The 24,586-nt window shown below is 38.8% G+C and overlaps 1 protein-coding gene across 5 annotated transcripts in view; it reads right to left on the reverse strand.

Annotated features, from left to right (window-relative positions):
• ZNF292 (zinc finger protein 292) overlaps window positions 1–24,586 on the reverse strand; it is a 99,416-nt gene that overhangs the window by 16,513 nt on the left and 58,317 nt on the right. For 4 of the 5 annotated variants that reach the window (XM_061131740.1, XM_061131742.1, XM_061131741.1 and 1 more), the window contains 3 exons: window positions 8,631–8,833; window positions 2,865–3,001; window positions 899–1,040 (listed from right to left, as the gene is read on the reverse strand). In XM_061131740.1, coding sequence (XP_060987723.1) covers window positions 899–1,040; window positions 2,865–3,001; window positions 8,631–8,833 — 482 coding nt within the window. Of the gene's footprint in view, window positions 1–898; window positions 1,041–2,864; window positions 3,002–3,481; window positions 3,539–8,630; window positions 8,834–24,586 lie in introns of those variants that run through there. The other variant, XM_061131744.1, reaches the window with a different exon arrangement.

A 24,586-nucleotide genomic window follows, 5' to 3' on the forward strand; every position in this document is an offset into this window, starting at 1 on the left:
GGAAAGGGAGAGGAAAAGGTCTTCTTCCCTGACACCCACTTGATGTGGGGATTCCTGGTTATAGTGTAGGGTAAATGTGGACCCTAAATCTGTGTGAAGGCAGACCTATGGTTACAATTTACTAGTGAAAACATTTTCCTTCTCTGACCCACAGTCCAGTTGGACAAGGTTTCTGACCATCATCTGTGTTCAAGTAACATTTTTCTAGTTCACTTTGCAATGAAATTATAGTACTTTACAAGTTAGTGGAAAGGAGGTGGGGGACATGGAACTCAGTTCTAAATCCCCAACTTAAAAAGGGCCCAAGATGCTATATCTTATCTTATCCCTGTGTGGATATAAAACTTCAAACCCCTAAGCTGCTCCAAGTACTAACACACCCCACTCCCCAGCAGGTTAGGAGAACCCTAGCCTCAGCTCAGTTTCTACTCCAGTTTTGAGATTCCTCTTCTTTTTAAGTCTAGGGAATTCCCCACTATTCTTGTAATTAAGCTGCTAACCACTAAGAACAATGTTTTATTTCATCAAGTATTTCTGGGTCTTTTGTAGAAGAAGGAATCTTAGATACTGTAATCTGCCAGACAGCAAGCAAAGGAAGCAATATTTCTTTTTACACTTTCTAAATTTATATAGAACCAAATTATCAAAACAGTGTTAACACCTAGAAGAAAAACTGTGGAATGATAAAATATGAGTATTATGTATACAGTGCTTGTCTTCAGGCTAAGAGCAAGCCCCTGGCTATCATTTGCATTTTTAAGTTTCTCTGTATCAAGTAAAATTAAGGACTAATAAAATCAATATTCAAATTCATTAATTGAAATAAAAGTCACTGGAAGTCCACATATTAAATGTGTAATTTACACATCTGAAATTAAGATACCTTGATCATTCTTACCTCTGAATTAATAACTTTAATCAGGAAGAAAATGTGATATACTGTCTTGGTTAACAAAGAAAGTTGACGACATCTTTCTAGGTACACTTGAATAGATGGTTCTACTCTCTGCTGTAATTTACTCCAAAAGAGAGTGAGTTCCCTAAAAAGACAAAAAAAAAAAAAAAAAGGTAAGTTGGAGGTGCAATGTAAAATCATGAACTTTGTCTAGTAATTACATTTGAAATTAAAACTAGTTTCAGATTCTAATGCTATATGTGGAATGAAGTTTAAAAGAAAAAGACCCTCAATTTTCTAGAGACTTATTAAATAAAATCAAGATATGATTTATCACTTTATTAAGATTTTTCAATCTCAAAGAAGCACTCACTACCTTTTACTAGGAAAGCACCTGACATTTAAATAAGATACATACCCGACATTTAAACAAGATACACACACATCTGAACTTTAAAAGTAATAAGAAATGCAAAATGTGTGTATATATAAAATGCAACAATGGCAAAATGATTTTTAAAAAGCATTTAATTTCTATCTTCTAATAATTTATCATCAGATAATGTTAAGAATCGATGATGACATAGAACCCAGAAGAAAACAACTGCTCTGTGCTACCGCAGTGGAAAAAATAAAAGACTTTGAAAAATAAACTTTGAAATTTATTCCAAATGCAATCATACTGTATTTTTCATAGAAAATAACCCTACTGAACTGAGAAATTTTCCACCCTTTTACCTATCATCCTATTTCTCTCTGTCCTCCACAGTTAACTCCACACAAATCTTTGCTGTTTCAAGTATTCTCCATATAGGCCTTTCCAAGTAGCTCCTCAGTTTCCATCCACTTGAGTAACTTGCTCATCTACTGGATTTTAACCTGCATATTGAGGACTTCAAAATCTGTCTCTCTAGTCTTGACCACTTTCACCTCTTTAGTTTTTTCTAAGACTTCCCCACTTTGATCTCTCCTGAAACTTGAAAGTTAATACATGAAAAGGATAATTAACATTCTTTTTGGTTCACTGCCCTTCTAATTTAACACATCATTATCACTGACCCTATCTATCAGCCTCTTCAAACATTTCTTTCACCTCGCCCCATATCCACAGGAAACTTTAATTCCCCAGCTGAACTACTTACAGGCTTTCGAGTTGATTTTTCTATCTCAACTCAATTCCGTACTGCCACTTCCTACCATGAGCTCACCCTCACAGTTCAGGTAAATATTCTTAAATTTCAGAATGCTGTACACTAAATTTTCTTTTGTGTTTCCACGATACAAGTACAACACTGAAGACTAACAATACAGTTGACTGACCAGATAAATTGTCAGTGTGAGCTAACACTAACTTAAGACAGCTGATCTTATGTTTTTTGACTTAACTCAAGTATTTATCCCTGCTATCTGTATCCTCCCAAAGGATGATATATATAACAGATTTGCACACTAGGGAATGTACCATATGAAGAAATGTGTATTGAAGAATTTAGTGAAGTATTTATAGAATGACACCTTGTAAGTGGGTAAATGAACTATATTTCTACACGTAAATGACTAGCACCTAGTTATGCATTAATAGCAAAAAGTGTGCAATATGCAAAGGAACAATACATACATTAAAGGTGGCTTCCATATCTGAAAACATTTTTATTGTAGCATTAAATAAAATAAGCCCTTCTTTCATCTTCCAACATTTAAAATTTTCCTAGTCATAACTGATCATTATATGATCATTACTGGTATACTGAGGAATTGTGTGGTCTCTTAACAGAAAAAAATTTTTAAGTTATAATATGAACTACTTGATAATCAGTTTACACAGCATATAGTATCTGAAAATAAGCTTTTTTGTCTTGGTAACACTAAAAAGATTTTAAAAAATATGTTCTTAAGCTATCTGCATAACCTATCTGTTGTTATCTATCTTATTTAAAAACCTTCTCTTTTCAAAAGAAAATCAACTCACCAAGCACAGTACATATCTCCCTGTTGAAGCTGACGTGATAAAAATGCAGTACATAAGACAAGAGCACTTTTTTCGTCACCCTCAGATTCTAAGTTACAGATCATTTCTAGGGCATCTTTGCAATCAACTTCTGAAATCTACAGAGAAAGGATACAGAAATATGCCATAAAATGGTTTTAGGTTAGAATATATAGTAATATACTTTACAATTTTTATTAGGTATGTACAGATCATTTTCTATGGTAAAACCTCATTAACTCATACATTATCAATTCATAATTTGTCATGACTGGGCTACTGTTTAAAGAAATAATCTTTCTTCAAGTCAGAGAACCAATGATCTTCAAGACCTTTATAAGTATTCATTTATATGTAAATAACTAATGCTAATTACAAGCAACACCTACCCATTAAATCAGGTCTATAATACTGAAAAAGAAAAGCTGCTACTTGTATTTTTTTCCGTTTATCCAGTAATTTAAAAAGCATTAGAATGAATAAAAAGACAGAAACATTTACTGGATATAGACTAAGAAACAAAGTGTCTATTCATTGCAGGGAAAAAAATAAAACATGAAACATTTTATGTAGCTATACCACTTTTAAATGAAGCTCACCTCAGTTTTCTATAAATCTCCATTATTTTTCTTTTCATATATATTCATTCCATCTCAAAGCTTGTCAAGTCATGCATGCATAAGTATAACCTAGATGAAGGCAACTTGCTTCATTTAATTATGCACTTACATCTATTGCTTATTTCTAAAAAATTAAAATTTAATATCTCTACTACAATGATTTACTACAATAAACAATCAGAATGTACCTATGATCTCTATAAGGATTTGCTTTAAGATAAAGATGTGACAAAGAGCACACAATCATAGATCACTGGTGTTCCACAGAATTAACATGGTACAACTGTCAAAGGGCAAAAAAAATTGAAGATCAATACAAACCATTAGCACCCATGTACCATAGAGATAACTATACATCTCCCTGTTAATCTCTGTGTCTCCTCATTAATTTTTGAGTACAGGAAAAGTGTGTGTGTGTGTGTGTCTGTGTGTCTGTGTGTAAAATGTAAGGTGTTTAGAATTAAACAAGTGTCTGAATGGAAATGGGGTAATCCTGAGGTTTGACCTTTGACAACAAGGATAAAGACTGCAAGGGGACAGATTCAGAAGTTCCATTTCACATATTAAATCGAGCCAGGAAACACTAAGGCCCCACTCTGAATCTATGTGTTTAACAACAATCACTTCTTAAAGTAAATATGAAGTTAGTGTAAGAGTTATGACTAAAACCCAAATCCTGGAACTCTCTGGCATAGTACATTTTCCATTATTCCTGTGTCTGCCTCTTTTGTACAGATCTTTATCTATAAGGAACCCTACGTAAACAAACACAAAAAGGGCTGAACAATATATATTTATACAATTAGTATTTTCAAATACCTACAATAAGTTAAATTTATTGTTAGACATTTTATAAGTGTATGTAATTATTAATCTTATTTTTCTACTAGACAGGCATTAGAAACATTTTACACGTAAGACGTCAGTAATAACAACAAATAGCAGCTACTCTACTATTCATTCGTGTCCGTTTCTTCAGAAGCATTGCTCACCCAGCGCAGTGGCCTGCCTGGTACACACGACTGTTTCTTTTTAGAGACAAGGCGCAGAGAATTAAGTTACTTGCTCAAAGCTGCATGCTTAATTAGCAGAGTCAAGATTTCAAACCAGATCTAGCTTCAAAGTCTGTGCTTCTTCTAGACTTCTACATAAGCATATTACATAAGCGCACTGAGGGTCTTCATTGATCAATGCTGATTTTACAAGTTCAAGTTTTAAAAAATTCTTACATCATGAAAGTCTAATTTATTTTGAATCAAATTTTCATGTCTTTTAAAAACCTAAGGTGTTCTTACTGAATGCTTAAATAATGCAAAATATGTACATTATATATAAGAAATTAGTTTTTCCAATGATATTACCTATATTAGCTTACACTTAATAATAAAACATATATTTATATCTATCTAAAATACAAAACCAACAAAGGCAGCTCCTATAAATCCACAAATATACAACATACTAACTGAAACATCTGCTATATTCAATTATATTTCACTTTTTATTGGTATGCTAAGGAAGCAATTTTTACTATGCACTACTCATTTCCCTAATATAGATACCCCACTTGAAAAAAAAAAATAGGACACTATAGAGAAACTGAAACCTAATCAATGGCTGAATTAAAACTGTGCAAGTGAAACATAGGTCAACTTTAGCCATCAATGAGCAAGAACTATATTTTATAATCCAAGGCAGCATAAAGTAAGGATTATCAATATACTACCAATATAGAGACTATTTGTATATTACAGATATCTATTCTGTATTGCTTTGAAAAAATTAGCAAAAATTTAACACTAGAAAATTTAAAAATATGAATAAAACACTGGAAGTCAATTAGCACCATCCCTTTGCTAAATCCCTTTGTAAAGTGTAAAAATCATTTCAAAAGTGCAAATAATGACTTTTATGTTTTAATATAGCCTTCTGCCAGATATTAAAAAAATATAGAACACTTCATATTTTACATACATTTACCAAGTGCACTTTTAAAATGTATGGGCTTGAATACATTTCAGGAGAAGCTTTTTGCTTATCAAAATAAAATTGCTTTCCTCCATTCAGAAAAGGACTTAAATCGTAAACCTGTCACACTAAAATAATTAGCTACTTTTTTTTTTTTTTTAACTCTCAGAGTAGCAACATCTTGGGCTAGATTTAAAAGACAAATAATCTATAGTGTTAGGGAATAAAAAATTTCATAACTGTTTATGGGAGCATAACTCACAACCTTTTTTTGGGGGGGGGATGGTAGCATGGCCCGATTTAAGATGTGTAGGTTCTTTGATTCAGTAATTCTACTTATAGAAATTTACCTCACCAGTGTACCCCCAAGAAGAATGAAAGGATGTATCACTAAGTACCAGGCAACAATTTAAATGTCCTCTAGTTTGACTAAAATGTTAATTAAAAATCTATACTATGGAATTATGCAGCCATGAGAAGGAATGAGGTTGATTTATAAGAAATGACATGGAAAGATGTCCATACTAAAAGCAGGAAAAGTCCCTATCAGCCAGGATGTGTGTATGTTTAAAGAATGTTTATATGTAAAAATATTAGAAATAAAAAATTTCACATTTAATGATTACTTGGGTCAGATGGGAAATAACAGAGACAAAGTAGATTTTACTTTCATGTTTATTTTGACAACAAAACCAGGAGAAATACTGAATATAAAATAAACACTGCTAACTTCATTTTTATACTGACACCAAGAACCCAGGCCAAAGCCCAGCCCTTATAGAGAAGCCAGATAAACACTGGCCTCTCAGCCTCGCTCCTCGGCCATCCACCAGGGCTAGCTGTTGTTTCTGTCACAGTGCAAGGGTCCTGAGAAACAGTCAGCTCTTGCTCACAGGCTCACGGATAAAGACTAAAGGTCCAGGTCGTGGCTGACTCTAGTATCTACTGCCACCTACTCTAAAGAATGGGTAGAAACCTCAAGTGTTTACAAGAACCAGGCAGGTAAGGGAAATGTTTGCAGTGGGCCATGTGAGGGAGCGCGCCTGCCTCCTCTGAAGGGGGCAATGTCTGGGCAGTTGCTCCAAAGTGATTACTTTCTTTGGGGCAGAAGGGATGACAGAATTTACTTCACTTGGAACAATCAATATGTTTGTAATAGAAAAATAAAAGAATAGTCAAACAATCTCTAAGTGAAAAGAGATTCCTAGCAAGGAGCGTTGTCAGACTTACACATATCCTGTTCTGTTCTACAGTATTGATCTAGGTTCGCTTCTGGTGGGGAAACTGATTCTGTGTACTCTGCTTAAAGAACATGGAGTATCTTAGTTACCTGCTTAAAATGAGAAGGAAAAAACAACTTCCCATGACATCAGAGACACCCAGGGGCCTCAGAGAGAATTTTCCTGAGGAGCTCCCACAGCAGAGTGGGCTGCTGTTACTTAACTCCAGACAATTAAACCAAGAGGGAATTTAGGTTCAATGCTGCAAGATTTTTTTGATTATTCAGGATAGCTAGAAATAGAGACTTTCCTGGAGATAACAGATTCATAGTCTTCAACTTCAAACAGGACTTTAAAAGTTAATGTAACCACCCTATCTTTAGATCCTTTCCTGCCAGAAGGTACGCTTCTAAGGGTCTGTCCTTTACTCACTTACAACCCTCTTGGTGTTTAGAGGACATCTTTCATTTACTTAATAAAAATCTGCTGAAGGAAGGATGAGCAGACGGACAGACTTAATTAAGGGTTGGGACTGAACTGATAATGAAAACTTAAATGAAGCTGAAAAATACATAGGATGCAATATCATAATAACTATTTAAGGACTAAAAAATGTCACATTTCAAAGGCTGTATCTCAAGAAACTTTATACATCTGCCAATGAAGTTGTCTACAGAGTTATTCTTGACTAATAAGAAAATTTCAATCCTCTATTTAGCTCCTATTACAGCGAGGAAAAAGCCATTACCTGAGATAAAAGAGAAACACTAAAGAGAAAAATAGCTAATATCCAAACTAATGACATATCCTAAGCCAGAGCCCTTGGCTCTACTTCATCCGGTCTAGAAACTGCATCACTCTTCCCAGGATCCTCATTATCCAAAACATACACAACAGGCTTCTCATCTTGGTCCAAGGCTATCATCTTCCTCTTTATTTTCTATTCTCAAGAAAAATCACACAATCACCATTATAATTCCAACCTTTAACCTCATGTGGGCATTTAGCTTTCTGTCAGAGGTTATCTTTCTTCTGGATTCTGACTACAGTCTCCATCTACTCAGGGGATCGTGCACCTCTGTTAATTGTCCCCTCTCTCTCTTATTTCAGCTTTTCCCTTTGCATATCCTAAAATCTGTCCCACAATCCCTTTGTTCTCCATTCGCTACCGCTCTAGAATCAAAGGATACTTATATTAGACATATAAGACATATATACACATCACTGTCCAATGTATTATTATAGTTTTATCTATTCTCTTTATATACATATTCTGCTTTTTTTGATCAACAACTTTCAATTCTCCTACCCAGTCTTCAACTTCATTTTGGAATTATGAGTCCTCTAAGATGTAAAATTCCATTTGGATTACGATTCTACTTTTAGAAATCTGTAGTATAAAATACACAAATACATGAATACTATGCTTTCTGCCAACTAGAAGTGAAAAAAAACACAATCACTGGTCTTACAAAGAAAAACTAAATATGCAAATTTAAACTATGCAAATAAATATATATATAGATAGACAGATATAGAGATATATATGTATACAGAGGGAGAGAGAGAGAGTATTATTAGGGGGAAGACATATAAATTTTTTAAAGTTACTTAGTTAAAATAAAATCTGCAAGTATTGTGAAGTCAGGTAAAACTGAAATTAAAGCCCGAACACTAATATAAAATGCTAGCTAAATTAAGCTACCACCATCTTTCTGATAAAAAAGAGCCAACTTATTTAAAGTAGAAGCCAGGTGAAATGTTTACATAGAATCCTGAAAGCTGCTTACAATCACTATCTAAGAGCACATCAAAATTTAACACTGATAACAATGGCTCTTCACTATTTAAAAGAAAAGGAAGTCAAAGACATTCTAATATAATTAAAAATTATTAGCTTTACTTAAAAAATAACTACTAACAAAAGAAAACATACTCACCTCTTCGATTAACTTTTCATTTGGTGATGATGTACAAAGACAGACAAGGTAAGTTTGCTTAAAACTACCTTTTGTACCAATCTCTGGATGGTCAGAACACAGCTTTGCTAGAGCAGTTGCTTGACTTAACTGATTTGTTTTGATTAGATGTTTAATTCTCATATCCAACAAGATGGGACCCTCAAAAGCTAAAAATTCATTCACTTTAAAAAACAAGACATAATAGATTATTAACATTTGGTAAATAGTTCATTTGCAATACAAATACTTACAAGGAATATTTGTTTAAAGCACAGAAACTAAACTTTTTTGTTGTTGCAATTTTCTATCATTCTCAGACTATCACAAAATACTTGATCTTATAAGCAGAAGATGATCATGTAGTTAATTTTTTAGAGTTGTATTAAATACTTTAGCCCCTTAAAGTACTATTTACAATGATTTACAATGAGGTGAGTCGAATTCCTGATTATAAAAATAATTTTGCACTGAATTCTGAGTTGGTGTTATTAAAATTATATTCTTTCTCCCACAGCTTTTATTCTTGAATATCAGGGGTTAGCATTTCTAGACATTTGCAGGGCAAGGGCATTACACACTTATATGTGTATATGCACAGTCCCTCAGCTACGCCTGACTTTTTGCAATCCCATGGACTACAGCCCGCCAGTTTCCTCTGCCCATCAAATATTCCAGCCAATACTGAAGCGGGTTGCCATTTCCTACTCCAGGGCATCTTACCGACCCAGGGATTGAACCTGTCTCTCTTGGCATTTCCTGCAATGGCAGGAGGATTCTTATATGGGTAACCCCAAAAGGATGTTTGGGTATTCTAGAAGATGAAATTCAACTAATATTGTGTTCAATTCTGTTGATGTATTTTCATTTTAAAAGGTGAAGTCTGCGCATGCATGCTCAGTCGTGTCTGACTCTGTGCGACCCCATGGATTGCAACCCGCCAGGCTCCCCTGTCCATGCGATTTTTCGGGCAAAAATACTGCAGTAGGTTGCCATTTCCTCCTCCAGGGGATCTTCCTGACCCAGGGGTGGAACTCGCATCTTCTGCGGCTCCTGCACTGCATGTGGATTCTACACTGCTGCGCCATCAGGGAAGCGCTATCTTGCCTTAATAGGAGTCTTAGGACAAATTTAAATTATCTATGGAAAAATGAGGGGTTGGAGGGTAGTCTGCTGAAAGTTCTCTAGGTTTTCAAAGTATCAACCAATAAACCTCAACACTTGCTTAAGACCCACTAATGTATAATAAATATTCATTCTGTTCAAACTTTGAATTTCTGAGTGCTTGTCTGATCAACTACAAGGAAGAATTTAACTTTTTTTTCTAATTTGTGAAGGAAATTTTAAAATTTAACAAACACAAATTTAAACTTTTCCTTAAGTTTTCTTTACCAGGATGAAAATGGTGCTTAAAAGTTTACTTGGTGATGGCTAGCCAACAACCCTTGGAAGACTTTCAAGTGATAAAATTTTATATGTCCTATAAATAAAACAAGACTTCTCAACTTGTGAAAGGACTGGAAAACATGTCTAGGAAGTAATTTGTGGGTTAGAACATGGAAAATAAAAGATGTTCTTCCTCTCTGTAAATATCCTTTGCTACCATTTAGTAACTTTGGCTCTACCTATACTCCACTATGAAAATATTCTTCTATAAAATAGTATGATCAAAGCTCCTCAGTATTAAAACCATGAGCACATAAGCAATTTAATACAGGATCCCAAATTTCATTCTTTTCTTGAAGTCTAGACCTTATTCCTGCTACTCTCTATTCTTTACACATTAAACTACACCAAAAAAAAAAAATATATATATATATATATATATATATAAAGACTAAACACAAAGAAATAACACTATTTGTATAACCCTATGGTACCTCTGATGGTATGTCTGACATACATAGGGCATTACTTTTCTTTTCAATATCACATGATTCTGTTAGGACAATTACACTGCAAATATCCTTTCATAGCTTAGCTCAATAGCCAAAGCAAAATCTGTAAAGATTTTCAATGAAAACACTAAGGAAATAAGAGTTTTTAAAAAAAGATATTCTGGCTATAAGTTATGGACTTTAAGAAACAGCCTGAGGTTCCAAAAAACACCAGCGGTAAAAAGCCTGGGAATTATTTCACATACTCCCACAAAAACTCATACTCGGTGAACTCTGAAGATCATAGCAAAGAAATTATTTAAAGGTGGCAACTTTTAAATGAAACTAATGGTAATAGAATTTCAAACAGTCCCTAAAATCTCAAAGAGCAGCATGTAGTTAGAATGACAAATTACACAAAATAATTTCTGTACTAATTCAAGTAGAGTAGAATATGTTACTATACATTGCAAAGACATATTTGTGTGTGTGTTTTTAAACAATGGGAAACCATTGCCACACTTAGCGCAAAACAGATTTCAAAGAAATACAGAACATTAGAGCGGAAGGAGCTTCACAGATCGTTTTGTCCAGCTCCATCGTTGGGCAGATGAGTAAACTGAGGCTCACGGAAGGCAAACGACTTCCTAGGGTCATAAACCCAGTTATCACAGAACTGGAACCAGAAGCAGACCAGTCCTGCAAACTTCCACCTTAACACAGTGGTGCAATGAGAAAAATAAAATTCCTCTTTAGCTAGTGTGCCTACTGCTCGTTAGAACAGCACTTTAAGTAACAGAGCTGTGAAGTAGCATTCGTCTTCAGAGGAAAGTAATTATGTATTCTGAAGCTCATGGTTCAAATGGATCAAAAGTAGATTTCATTTAACACTCTATTCAGAACCTCCCCCTATGGGAGGGAAACTCACTCCCCACATTCTTCCTCCTCCTTCTCCATCTTCCTTTTACCTGCTTTCCTTTCCCCCATTCCTCTATATGTTTCTCTATTTCTCTCCAATCCAGGACATGTGTTCCTTACAAAGTTATAACAGCACATCAAAGATTATCAGACTATTGAAAAAAAGCTTTATCTTTATCCTTGAGTAGCTAGTCACATCAAATTTCACTCCCTACCCTGCTTTCTCCACCCTCTATCCCAGAAAACTATAAAATACATTGAATTTTACTTGGGTAGCCTTTTTATCTATTTTCTGTGTAATTTATGTACTTGGGAGGAAAAAGCAGTTTTTATTTACTACATTCAAGCGTATCAAGAGATCTGGATGACCTACAATGGCAATGTAAATGAGTGATACTGTCAGTTCAATTAAAGTAATAATGGCCTTCTTTCCATAAAATGCTACTTACATAATAGTAAAAAGAAAAACATGAAAGATAGAATTAATTTTTAAACTATTACAATATGTAAGCTGAATATTTGTGATAAATCTTTATATAAATATTAACTGATCATGTACCATACACCAAAATTGTAGGACTTAGTTCTGGACTCCCCCCAAAGTGGAGTCAAATCTATTTACCGAGTGTCTATCTCCACACTCAGATTTGCACATAATTCCCCTTGCAGCATCTCCAGCTAGCTGGTTCCCAATCATCTCAAACACTGCATACAAAAATATCTATGCCACAATATGTGTTATAAAACTAAAGAGAACTAAAAGGTGGTGTGAAATTTTCCTCTTCTCCCTTGTTCCTCCTTCTTATCCTAACCTACAGTTCACCATATAATCCTGTTATTTCCAACTCCTAAATACTTAACCCCATTCATTTTTCTCCACCTATACACCTACCATTCACCCCCTTCTCCCAGCCAAAATTGTTAAATCTCTCAGATGACCCTGTTGCATTCTGCTAGTCTTTCTAACACATCTCTGCTAGGACTCAGGATGCTTTTCCCCCCTGCTCTGAAGAACATACTCAATTCTCTTTTCCCAGTTAAAATTTCCAAGTGGTTTTCCTTTGCGTTCAAATGGTAAGTCCTAAAATTCCCATCATGACCTTCATAAATCTGCATCACCTATTCCATTAAAAAAAAAATTATTTTCTCTTAAGATCGATTCAGCATTTGAGCAAGAAGTAAAAAGGCATCCAAAATAAAAAGGAAGAAATAATATCATCTGAATGCAGATGATAGAAAATCCTAAAGATTACACACACACTAAATAAATTTAGTGAAGTTGCAGGATATCAAAACCAGAACACAAAAACAAGACGCATTTCTATACACTAATGATGAACAAACTGAAAAGGTAATTCAGAAAACAATTCCATTTATAATAGCAACAAAAAGAACAAAGTGCTTAGCAGGCCTGACCAAGAGAGTGAAACACTTGTACAGCGAGACCGATAACCACTGGGTGTGCGCTAAGTAGCTTCAGGCATCTCCAACTCTTAACTCTTTGCAACTCTGTGAAGGGTAGCCTGCCAGGCTTCTCTGTCCATGGCGTCTCCAGGCAAGAATACTGAACAGGTTGCCATGCCCTCCTCCAGGGAATCTTCCCAACCCAGGGGCTGAACCCGAGCTTCTCTGGTCCCCTGTATTGGCAGGTGGGTTCTTTACCACTAGTGCCGCCTGGGAAGCAAACAGATAATTTGAATTCATGTCGCTCAGACATGTTCGACTCTTTGCGACCCCATGGACTACAGCTCACCAGATTCTTATGTCCATGGGATTCTCCAGGTAAGAATACTGGAGTGGGTAGCCATTACCTTCTCCAGAGATCTTACCGACCCAGGGACTGAACCCAGGCCTTCCACACGGCAGGCAGATTCTTTCCTGCCTGAGTCACCAGGGAAGCTCTGCACGAAATTAAACATTACTGAAGAAATTAAAGACGACACAGGGAAACGCAAGGAACCCCATGTTCATGGATTTGAAGACTTAATGTGGTTAAGATGTCCAACAACCCAAAGCAGGCTATGGAGTCAATGTAATCCCAACGAAACTGAATGGCTATTTTGAAGAGATAGAAAAACTGACCCTAAAACTCATATACAGTCTCAAGGAATCCCAAACAGCCAAAACAATTCTGAAAAAGAACGAAGTTGGAGGTCTCACACTTCCTCACTTCAAATGGACTACAAAACAATCAAAAGTGGCGTAACAGACAGCAATACAGGCAATGCAACAGAATAGAAAAAGCTCAGAAAGAAACCCTCACTAAATGATCAAATAATCTTCAACCAGGTGGCAAGACCACTCAAAATAGGAAACGATAGTCTCTTCAACAAATGGTGCTGGGTAAACTGGATATTCACATGCAAAAGAATAAAATTAAACTCTTATACCATATAAAAAAATATGAAATGAACTAAAGACCTAAATATAATACCCAAAACTATAAAATTTATAGAAGAAAACAATGGGGAAAAGCTTCAAGAACTGGACTTGGCAATGAATGATTAGGTATGATACCAACGGTTAGCCAAGAACAACAAAAAAATAAGACTACATTGAAGTTAACTTCCTACATCAAAGGACAGAATCAACAGAGTAAAAAGGCAACTTACACAATGGGAGAGAATATTTGCAAATTATATGTGATAAGAGGTTAATGTTCAGAACATGTAAAGAACTCCTATAACTCAACAACAACAAAAGTCAAATACTCCAATTGAAAATAGGCAAAGGACATGAAGAGACACTTCTCCAAAAATGATACACAAATCAAAACTACAGTGAGATATCATTTCACACCTGTCTCAGAATGGCTATTTTCAAAAGCACAACAAAACAAAAAGAGAAAATAAATGTTGGGTGGTGAGAGGAACTGTAACCTCTGTGTCCTATTGACAGCACTATAAAGTGATACAACCTCTAAGGAAAACAGTCTAGAAGTGCCTCAAAAAATGTAGCTATCCCCTTCTGGAGGTCACAGAAGAGGTCAGACGAGGGTCTCAGAGAGGCACCTGCACTCCCACGCTCACAGCAACCCTGCTCACGAGGGCCAAGAGGCAGAAGTGATCCAAATGTCCATCACAGGTGAATGGACAGGTAAGTGTGGCATGTACATATAATGTAGTATTATTCACCTTTAAAACAGAAGGAAATTCTGTCACATACTAGCAAGTTGTATGTGGAGGACATCATGCTAAGTGAAATAAGCCAGTCACAAAAAGGTAAATATGCAGTATGACTCCTCTTATACCAGGTGTTTAAAGTAGTCAGAGTCATAGAAACAAAACACAGAATGGCGACCAGCCAGGGACTGGGAGTGGTGTATGGGAAAAGGAGGGAGCTACTGTTTAAAATCACTTTGGCAAGTGATAAAATCTTTTTGCAAGATTAAAAAAGTTCTGCAGATCTGTTTCAAAACAATATGAACATACAAAACACTACTGAACTCTTACTAAACTGTACACTTAAAAATACACTTAAAAATGACTAAATGATACATTTTATTTTGTTTTTACCCCAAGAAAAAAATGCAGTAAAAAAATCAATTCAGCATTATTAGTCCAAAAAATTCAAATTCAGAAATTTAAGAAAAGCTTAACACTTCCTTCACCCAACCTCTCACCCTTTCCTGGAAGAACAAGCTAAATTTCAAGAAACAGCATTTTTCACTCAAGATTTCAGAATTGCTTAAACTGCCTACTTTGTCATTAAGCCTGAAACTTCATGATCGTAACTGATTTTTGACATGATTGATATAAAACAGAATTTAAATAAATTTTAAAAATTCCATGTTACAGATGAACCTAGTGAGTCTCTGGGAGATAGTGGAAGACAGAGGAGCCTGGCGTGCTACAGTCCATGGGGCTGCAAAGAGTCAGACACAACTTAGCAACTGACCAACGACAACAAAGGTAAGTAAGTAACCCTAAAACTTTCTTGTGGAATAAGATTTAATTATTACTATTACATTTAATTGAATTCTCATGTCTTTATCCATGTAACATGATAATGAAATCAGACTCAGAACAGAAACAATGAATTTTTCTAGGATGTTTAGAAAAGCCAGTAAGTTTTTGTCTTAAAATCATTAATAGTAAAAATAAAATCTTGGTGGTCACCATATATCTAGTTATATAACAGTAGAATATAATTCAGGTTAACAAAATGCAAAATAAAACCTCAGTCTGAAATGGGAAAGTGAACACTTCTACAATTTTACTGCAGTTAAATTCCATCAGCTTAATTCTATCCAGAGTCACTGATCCAAGTAAAATGTACACAGAGGGCAATCTAATTTAGCAGTGATTTTTAAAAATAAAATCCAAAATGTTCTATTTATTTTTTATAACAAGACAAGGTCAGTAAGAGCAAAAGAGAGAGAAGGCAAAATAATTTTAACTTAAAAAAAAAAAAAAAAAACCAAATAGAAATGGTTAGGAGAACTGTATTTCTTAAGCTTATTTCATGTATAATCTACAAGATGTTCTTTTTAGTGATTTTGTATAAGAAATGTTTTAACACTCAAAAAAACTGTCAACATATTTAAGTGTAGGTTTCAGAATCACCCATTTTGGTATTCTATACATATAATATACAGGTGAAGATATACACAGGCCCATAAAAAATACAGGAAAAGTTTCAACAAGTCAAAGAACTAGAGATTTCTATCGGAAAACAAATTCAGCTGCATGTAATCACATCTGGCTCATTTCATCTGTTCTCTCCTCCCATCTCTTCCTTTAAAATATTATCACATCGTAGGTATGCTAATATCTGGTAAACCAAGCAGCATGTTTTTCCTGTTTATTTTAAAATGCCAAGTTTATTACTGAAATAAAGACTTATTTTCTCACAAAGCTCTGAAGGATTTGTAAGTACTGTGGAAAATCTTAAGCTTTAGAAATTTCCTTTGAGCACCAAGGAGTTCAAAAAACAAAAAATGAACCACAGGCCTTAGGATTCAAGAAAGAATTGGCAAGCTGGTAAAAATACAATTTATGCAACTGCAAATTATTCCAAAATAAAAGGGAAAGGGCTGAAGGAATTCAGTGTAACTGTTAGTAGGGCGCTCTTTCAGAGTTTAGATTTTTACAATAACGACATATACAAAAAAAGAAAAAACAGCAGGGTCAGGACCAAGGATGCATACACCATCAATGTCGGCACCTGGTACTGACCTCTGCAAACTGTCACTGGAAAGATGGCCCCCAGCTCACCGACTGGACTGCCCTGGCGGCTCAGTGGTAAAGAGTCTGCCGGCAACGCGAGCTTCCAGAAAAGCAAACGGCAACTCAGTCTAGAATCCTTGCCAGGGGAACCCACGGACAGAGGCAGCCGGCAGGGTACACTCCATGGGGCTGAAACAGTGTCAGACGCAGTGAGCAGCTCAACAAGCAGCGTCCGAATACGCTGGATGTAATCAAACTGGTGCAGGTGGGTAGCTTCTTGAGAAGGGTCTCTGCTCCTTGGGTTTGATTATTCATTGTTTATGAGGACAGAGAGAATGGTGGGTCTGATAATAACCTTTAGATTGAAAAGGATAGAACAATGGAGCAAATGGAAACAGATGGGAAAATATAATTTTCAAAATGGGACTTAGGTACATTTTGCAAACTGTAGATTAAAGGAATAAATATATTCCTAAGAGCCTTAAAATTAATACATTAAAAATATGACTTGTGAGTGTTCAGGAAATAAAAGTGACTGTTAAGAACCAAGAAAGATTCACCAAACATAAATTAGGTTACACTTTTACAAAAATTATCTCAAAATGTATCACAGACCAAAATACATAACGCAAAACTATTAATATGATACTTCCAGGAGATGAAGCGAAGTCGCTCAGCCGTGTCCAACTCTTTGCAACCCCATGGACTGTAGCGTGCCAGGCTCCTCTGTCCATGGGGTTTTCCAGGCAAGAATACTGGAGTGGGTTGCCATTTCCTTCTCCAGGGTCCAGAAGATAAGAGGAGAAAAATCTATATGATCTTGGGTTTGGTGATTATTTTTAGATAAAACAAAAGCACAATCCATGAAAGAAAAAAAAAAAAAAAAAGTTGGACTTTATTAAAATTTAAAACTTCTGCCCTCTGCAAGGCACTGTGAAGAAAAATGACAAGTCACAGAGTAAATGGAGATATGCGCCAAGCTGCTACCTGCTGAAGGACCTGTATCAAACCGCAACAAAAAGGAACCGCGGGTGACCGAGAAATTGTCATACTGAGCAAGTCAGAGAGACAAGTATCATGGCATCGCTTACATGTGGACTCTAAAATAAACAGAGTACAGATAAAGCTATTTACAAAACTGGAAGAGTCACAGATGTAGAAGACAGTCTTACAGTTACCAAGGGGGAAAGGCGGGGGATAAACCGGGAGACTGGGGTAGACACATACACTCTACCATACATAACACAGGCCAGTTACAGAGACCTGCCGCACGGCGCAGGGGACTCCACTCAACTCTGCAGTGACCCACATGGGAACAGGAGCCGAAAAGGAGGCTAGGTGCGCGAACGGGGGCTACGCGCGCGAACGGGGGCTAGGTGCGCGAACGGGGGCTACGCGCGCGAACGGGGGCTACGCGCGCGAACGGGGGCTACGTGCGTGAACGAGGCTACGTGTGCGAACGGGGGCTAGGTGCGCGAACGGGGGCTAGGCGCGCGAACGGGGGCTACGCGCGCGAACGGGGGCTACGCGCGTGAACGGGGGCTGCGCGCGCGAACGGGGGCTAGGTGCGCGAACGGGGGCTACGTGTGCGAACGGGGCTACGTGCGTGAACGGGGGCTACGTGTGTGAACGGGGGCTAGTGCGCGAACAGGGGCTACGTATGTGAACGGGGCTATGTGCGTGAACGGGGGCTATGTGTATGAACAGAGGCTACGTGCGTGAACGGGGCTACGTGCGCGAATGGGGGCTACGTGCGCGAACAGGGGCTACGCGCGCGAACGGGGGCTACGCGTGCGAACGGGGGCTACGTGTGCGAACGGGGCTACGTGCGTGAACGGGGCTACGTGCGTGAACGGGGGCTACGTGTGTGAACGGGGCTAGTGCGCGAACAGGGGCTACGTATGTGAACGGGGGCTACGTGCGCGAACGGGGGCTACATGCGCGAACAGGGGCTACGTGCGTGAACGGGGGCTACGTGCGCGAACGAGGCTACGTGCGCGAACGGGGGCTACGTGCGCGAACGGGGGCTACGTGCGCGAACAGGGGCTACGTGCGTGAACGGGGCTACGTGTATGAACAGAGGCTACGTACGTGAACGGGGGCTACGTGCGCGAACGGGGGCTACGTGCGCGAACAGGGGCTACGTGCATGAACGGGGCTATGTGCGTGAACGGGGGCTACGTGCATGAACAGAGGCTACGTGCGTGAACGGGGCTACGTGCGCGAACGGGGGCTACGTGCGCGAACGGGGGCTACGTGCATGAACGGGGGCTACGTGCATGAACGGGGGCTACGTGTATGAACGGAGGCTACGTGCGTGAACAGGGCTACGTGCGTGAACGGAGGCTACGTGCGCGAACGGAGGCTACGTGCGTGAACAGGGGCTACGTGCGTGAACGGGGCTACGTGCGTGAACGGGGGCTACGTGTATGAACGGAGGCTACGTGCGTGAACAAGGGCTACGTGCGCGAACAGGGGCTACGTGCACGAACGGAGGCTACGTGCATGAACGGGGGCTACGTGCATGAACGGGGGCTACGTGCGTGAACAGAGGCTACGTGCGTGAACGGGGCTACGTGCGTGAACGGGGGCTACGTGCGTGAACGGAGGCTACGTGCGCGAACAGGGGCTACGTGCGTGAACGGGGCTACGTGCGTGAACGGGGGCTACGTGTATGAACGGAGGCTACGTGCGCGAACAGGGGCTACGTGCGCGAACGGGGGCTACGTGCGCGAACAGGGGCTACGTGCGTGAACGGGGGCTACGTGCACGAACGGGGCTACGTGCGTGAACGGGGGCTACGTGCGTGAACGGAGGCTACGTGCGCGAACGGGGGCTACGTGCGCGAACGGGGCTACGTGCATGAACGGGGGCTACGTGCATGAACAGAGGCTACGTGCGTGGACGGGGCTACGTGCGCGAACGGAGGCTACGTGCGCGAACGGGGCTACGTGCACGAACGGAGGCTACGTGTGCGAACGCGGGCTGTGTGTGTGAACGGGGGCTACGTGTGTGAACGGAGGCTACGTGTATGAATACACATATGTATGTACGAACGGTTCACGTTCCTGTACAGCGGGAACTAACACAGCATTGTAAACCGACTATACGCCAGTAAAAAACACCAAAAACAAAAAACTCAACTAAAAGAGCAGAATATATAAACAGATCCTTCTCCCAATAAAATATACAGCTGGTAACTATTCACATGAAAAGATGGTCACAATCATCTGTCTGTAGAGAAACACAAAGCAATGGGATATCATGACACACCTATCAGAATGGCTGGCCACCTGATGTGAAAAGCTGACTCATCGGAAAAGCCCCTGATGCTGGGAAAGATTGAAGGCAGGAGGAGAAGGGGACAACAGAGGATGAGATGGTTGGATGTCATCTCCGACTCAATGGACATGGGTTTGGGTGGACTCTGGGAATTGGTGATGGACAGGGAGGCCTGGCGTGCTGTGGTTCCTGGGGCTGCAGAGAGTCGGACATGACTGAGCAACTGAACTGAAAATTCCCAAAATAGATAAAATCAACTACCAGTGAGAATTTAGAACAGCCTGCAGAATGCTATAGTTGGGCAGCTTCTCACAAAGCAAAATATACTATCTTTCTCCTAGCTATTTACCCAACTGATCTGAAAATTTATCCACAAAAATGTGTATGCAAATATTTATAGCAGTTATATTCATAAATGCCAAAAACTGGTAGAAAACAAGATGTCTTTTAATAGGTGAATGGATAAACAAACTGTGGTACATTCTTACAATGGAATATAATTCAGCAACTTTTTTTTGAATGAGCTACTAAGTCACTCTAATACATAGATAAATGTTACATGCATATTGTTAAATGAATGAAGGTAGACTGAAAAGTCCATAAATGTGGATAAGTAATTGTCATCTGTTCAGGAGAGGGTTGAATAGGTGAAGCACAGTTAGTTAATCTTTTTTAGAGCAATGAAACTATCCTGTATGACACTGTAATGGAGGATACACGATAATATGCATTGGTCAAAACCCAAACAACTTTACGGCACGAAGGACTCCAAAGGTAGGCAAATTTGAATATGATTTAGGAGGTTGCGAAGCCCAGGACAGATTGCAGAATATGGCAAAAGATTCTATCTTACAAACGTGATGAAAGAACTTCACTGAAAGCGATGGAAGAACGGTCTGCTCACCTAACGGGACAAGAGGAGTCAGTACGGATATGCAGAGGAGCTGTGTCCACGGATTCCACTGGGGTACAGGTTATCAATTCTGAAACTACTACAAATATACTAGGAGTAAGGAAAGAGGAATATACGGATGGTCTGTAGTAAAAAAAAAGCAAGTTTGAAAACGCTACATACTGTAAGATTCCAACTATATGCTATTCTTCTGAAATGAGAGGTTAGATAATCAAGAAGAGAAGGTCAGAATGATCCAGGTGCAATAGATTAGAGCTGGAGACATCCGTATAACTCTCACATATAGTTTAATATAGATACAACTGGCCACATACACATTTATAAATATGTGTACACACACAGATTAATTATACCTACATACATTTTTTTACTCTGCTCAGAGTAAACAGAGTTTGTTCTGCTGAACTAAGGTTCCTTGGAGAAATAGCTGATTCTAGGACTGGAGCAAGAATTATGCAGAATAAACCTGGAGCATCTTGTAGAAACAGAAAACAAGGAAGTACTCAAAAACATAACCCACAACCATGGGGATATGTCAAAGGGACAGAGAAGTTAACTTGAAGAGTTCCCAGTGGTTAAAGCTGAACAATTTGATCAACGAAATAGTGTTGGATTATCACCAAAGCATAAAGTAAATATCAGTGAGTCTATACTAATTAAACAGATAAGGAAGAAAAGACAAATCTCGAGCTTTCTTGGTAATACAGTGGTTAAGAATCCGCCTGGCAATGCAATCAATTCCAGTTCGATCCCTGGGCTGGGAAGATCCCACAATTAAGTCCAGGTGCCACAACTACTGAACCAGTACTCTAGAGCCCACAAGCCGCAACTGCTGAGCCCAGGCACTGCAACTATGGAAGCTGGCAAGTCTAGAGCCAGTGGCCTGCAACAAGAGAAGCCACAGATATGAGAGCCCACACACCACAACCAAGAGCAGCCTCCGCTCACCGTAACTAAGAGAAAGCCTGATGTAGGGATGAAGACGCACCATAACGAAGAGAGAGCCCGATGCAGCGATGGAGACCCACCGTAACTAACAGAGAGCCCGATGCAGCAATGAAGACCCACCGTAACTAAGAGAAAGCCCGATGCAGCGATGAAGACCCACCGTAACTAAGACAGAGCCCGATGCAGCGATGAAGACCCACCGTAACTAACAGAGAGCCCGATGCAGTGATGAAGACCCACCATAACTAAGAGAGAGCCCGATGCTGCGATGAAGACCCACCACAGCCAAAAACTATATGTCATCTTTAAAAAAGAAAAGACAAATTGCCTGTGGAGAACTCCAAATAATCTGTGTAGATACTGCCTCCTCAAAGGGGTGGAGCTTAACTCTCCAACTCCTAAGTGTGGCCTCTGCATGTGGTGACTTCCTCCCAAAGAGCACAACATGGAAAGGTGGAAAGAATAATTTCACAGAGAAAAGCCCAAAAGGCACACGGCCTCAGCCAGCTGACCAACGTCAACACCAACAGTGAGGAAACCTACCTACTACCTCAGCCAGCTGACCAAGGCTAACAACAACAGTGAAGGAGTCATGTTGATTATAGGTACCTTTGGTGTGATGACAATGGCACTGGACTTCAGTGATCTTCCTCCCCAAACCCATAAGCCAAGTACTAATCCTGCGAGCAACATCAGACAGATCCCAACTGAGGGAGATTCTACAACACTCTTCAAAACTGACAAGATCACCAAAAACAAGGAAAGTCTGAAAATAATGTCACAGCCAAGAGGAACCTAATGAGACATGATGACTAAATGTAATGTGATATCCTGGATGGGATCCTAGAACAGAAGAAGGATATTAGGTAAAAACCAGGGAAATCTGAATAAGGTACAGACTTTAGTTAATTCAAAGTATTGATATTGCTTTATTAATTGTGACAAATAGATCATACTAATGTACAACAATCATAGTTGGGAAAACTGGTGTGGAGTATTTGGAAAACTATTCTAAAATAGTTCATTTAAAATATGATTAGGTCAGGGACTTCCCTGGTAGCCCAGTGTGTGAGAATCCACCTTGAAATGCAGAGGACATGGGCTCAAACTTCTTTTGGGAAGTAAGATCCCAAACGCCTGGAGCAACCAGGCCCTGGGCCTCAGCTACTGAGCCACACGCCCTGGGCCCCTGAGCCACCCTAGAGCCCGTGAGCAGCACTCAAAGTCTCGCACGATGAAATGAAGATTCTGTGCACTGCAACTAAGACCAGACGCTGTCAGATAAATAAACAAAAATATTTTAAAAAACATTAATGTCAGACTAACCTCAATAGTAAACAACCTTACTTAACATAATTCTAGCCAAATAGCTCGTGCAGTCTTTCATCACAGCATCCTTAGAGATAAAAAGGAAGGCCATGGACCAGACACAAGGAAACAGGCCTATGTGGTGAAACAACCATCATCAAAGGGCACTGGCCGAAAGACTCAAAGCAAACAAGACAATTTCTCCAAGTGTTCCAGGGGCTAGGTTTTTGGGTATCACCTTCTTGATGGTCATTATCAAGAACCTGGATGCCAACACGGTGTATGCTAATAATATCTTCTTAAACTTGGAAAGACAAAACCCTGGAATTAACAAAACCAAGATTTAACATAATATGGACAAGCTGCAGAAGCAGAATGCATTTAACACTTTGAAATTTAAGAAAAAAAGAAAAAAAGGAATACTTTGTATGCCAAAATACTATGTATAAAAATGCAAATAATTTGAGTACTATGTATTTTTTTTTTAATTTTTTGTGATTTTAGTAACCTCACTGAGTTTCGAGAATGATAAGGCCACCCAAAAAGGTAATGTCATCATAAGTCACACTAAGATGAAGAGGATGGAGTGCCCGTGACTTCAGAGCCGGCCAGGTCGTACTTGGGGTTCACGTTAAGTTTTGAGAATTACACATGAACGACAAACAAGATGCACCGAAGTCAGAAATCAGGATTGTATACTTAGAGTCACGCCACACCGGGACAGCTTTTAGTCCCTTTAGAGGGATCTGTACTTTGTTAGGTATGCATGGCTTTAGGGGTAGCACTAGATCCAAAAGAGAGCAACTCTAAGTACACAGATCTTCACAATTTACACAATAAAGATTATCTAATATAAGAGCAGCTATTAACGGAGTGAATTACATAGTTACCATTCTCTATAAGTGTTCAAGCAAAGGCCCATTCATTTACCAGTGAGTGATGTTTTAGAAGGGAGTTAAAACTGAATAAAAGATAAATGATCCTTCAGTGCCTTTCCAATTCTGAGATGAAAGGCGCTGTAACATGTAAGCCTGAAGTTCCTGTAATAGTCAAAGGCCATCTACTTGAATTACACTGGTTTCATTATTAGAGTTACGTTATTCTAGGGTACTACAACCTTAAAGTGAAACCAACATTTTTAATTGAGTCCCATACATCCTCAATCCCAAAATCAAAGAACATTTCTTGGTTCAGCTGGCCTTTGCATGTGTGCCATCACGACCAACGCTTTGCGACCCCACGAACTACAGACTGCCAGGCTGCTCTGTCCATGGGGATTCTCCAGGCAAGAATACTGGAGTGGGCTGCCGTTCCCTTCTCTATGGGATCTTCCTGAACCAGAGATCAAACCCAGATCTCCTGCACTGCAGGTAGATTCTTTACCACTGAGCCACCTGGCTTTAGCAGTTCTAAAATTAGTCAATAAAAATTAGTTATAAATCAGAATTAAGTTGATTATCCACTGTTCAAATATTACATCAAAACTTCCAACGCTTTGCTATAAACAAACTAACAAACACAGCC

This window comes from Dama dama, chromosome 28 (genome assembly GCF_033118175.1).
Source record: "Dama dama isolate Ldn47 chromosome 28, ASM3311817v1, whole genome shotgun sequence".
Taxonomy (NCBI): Eukaryota; Metazoa; Chordata; class Mammalia; order Artiodactyla; family Cervidae; genus Dama; species Dama dama.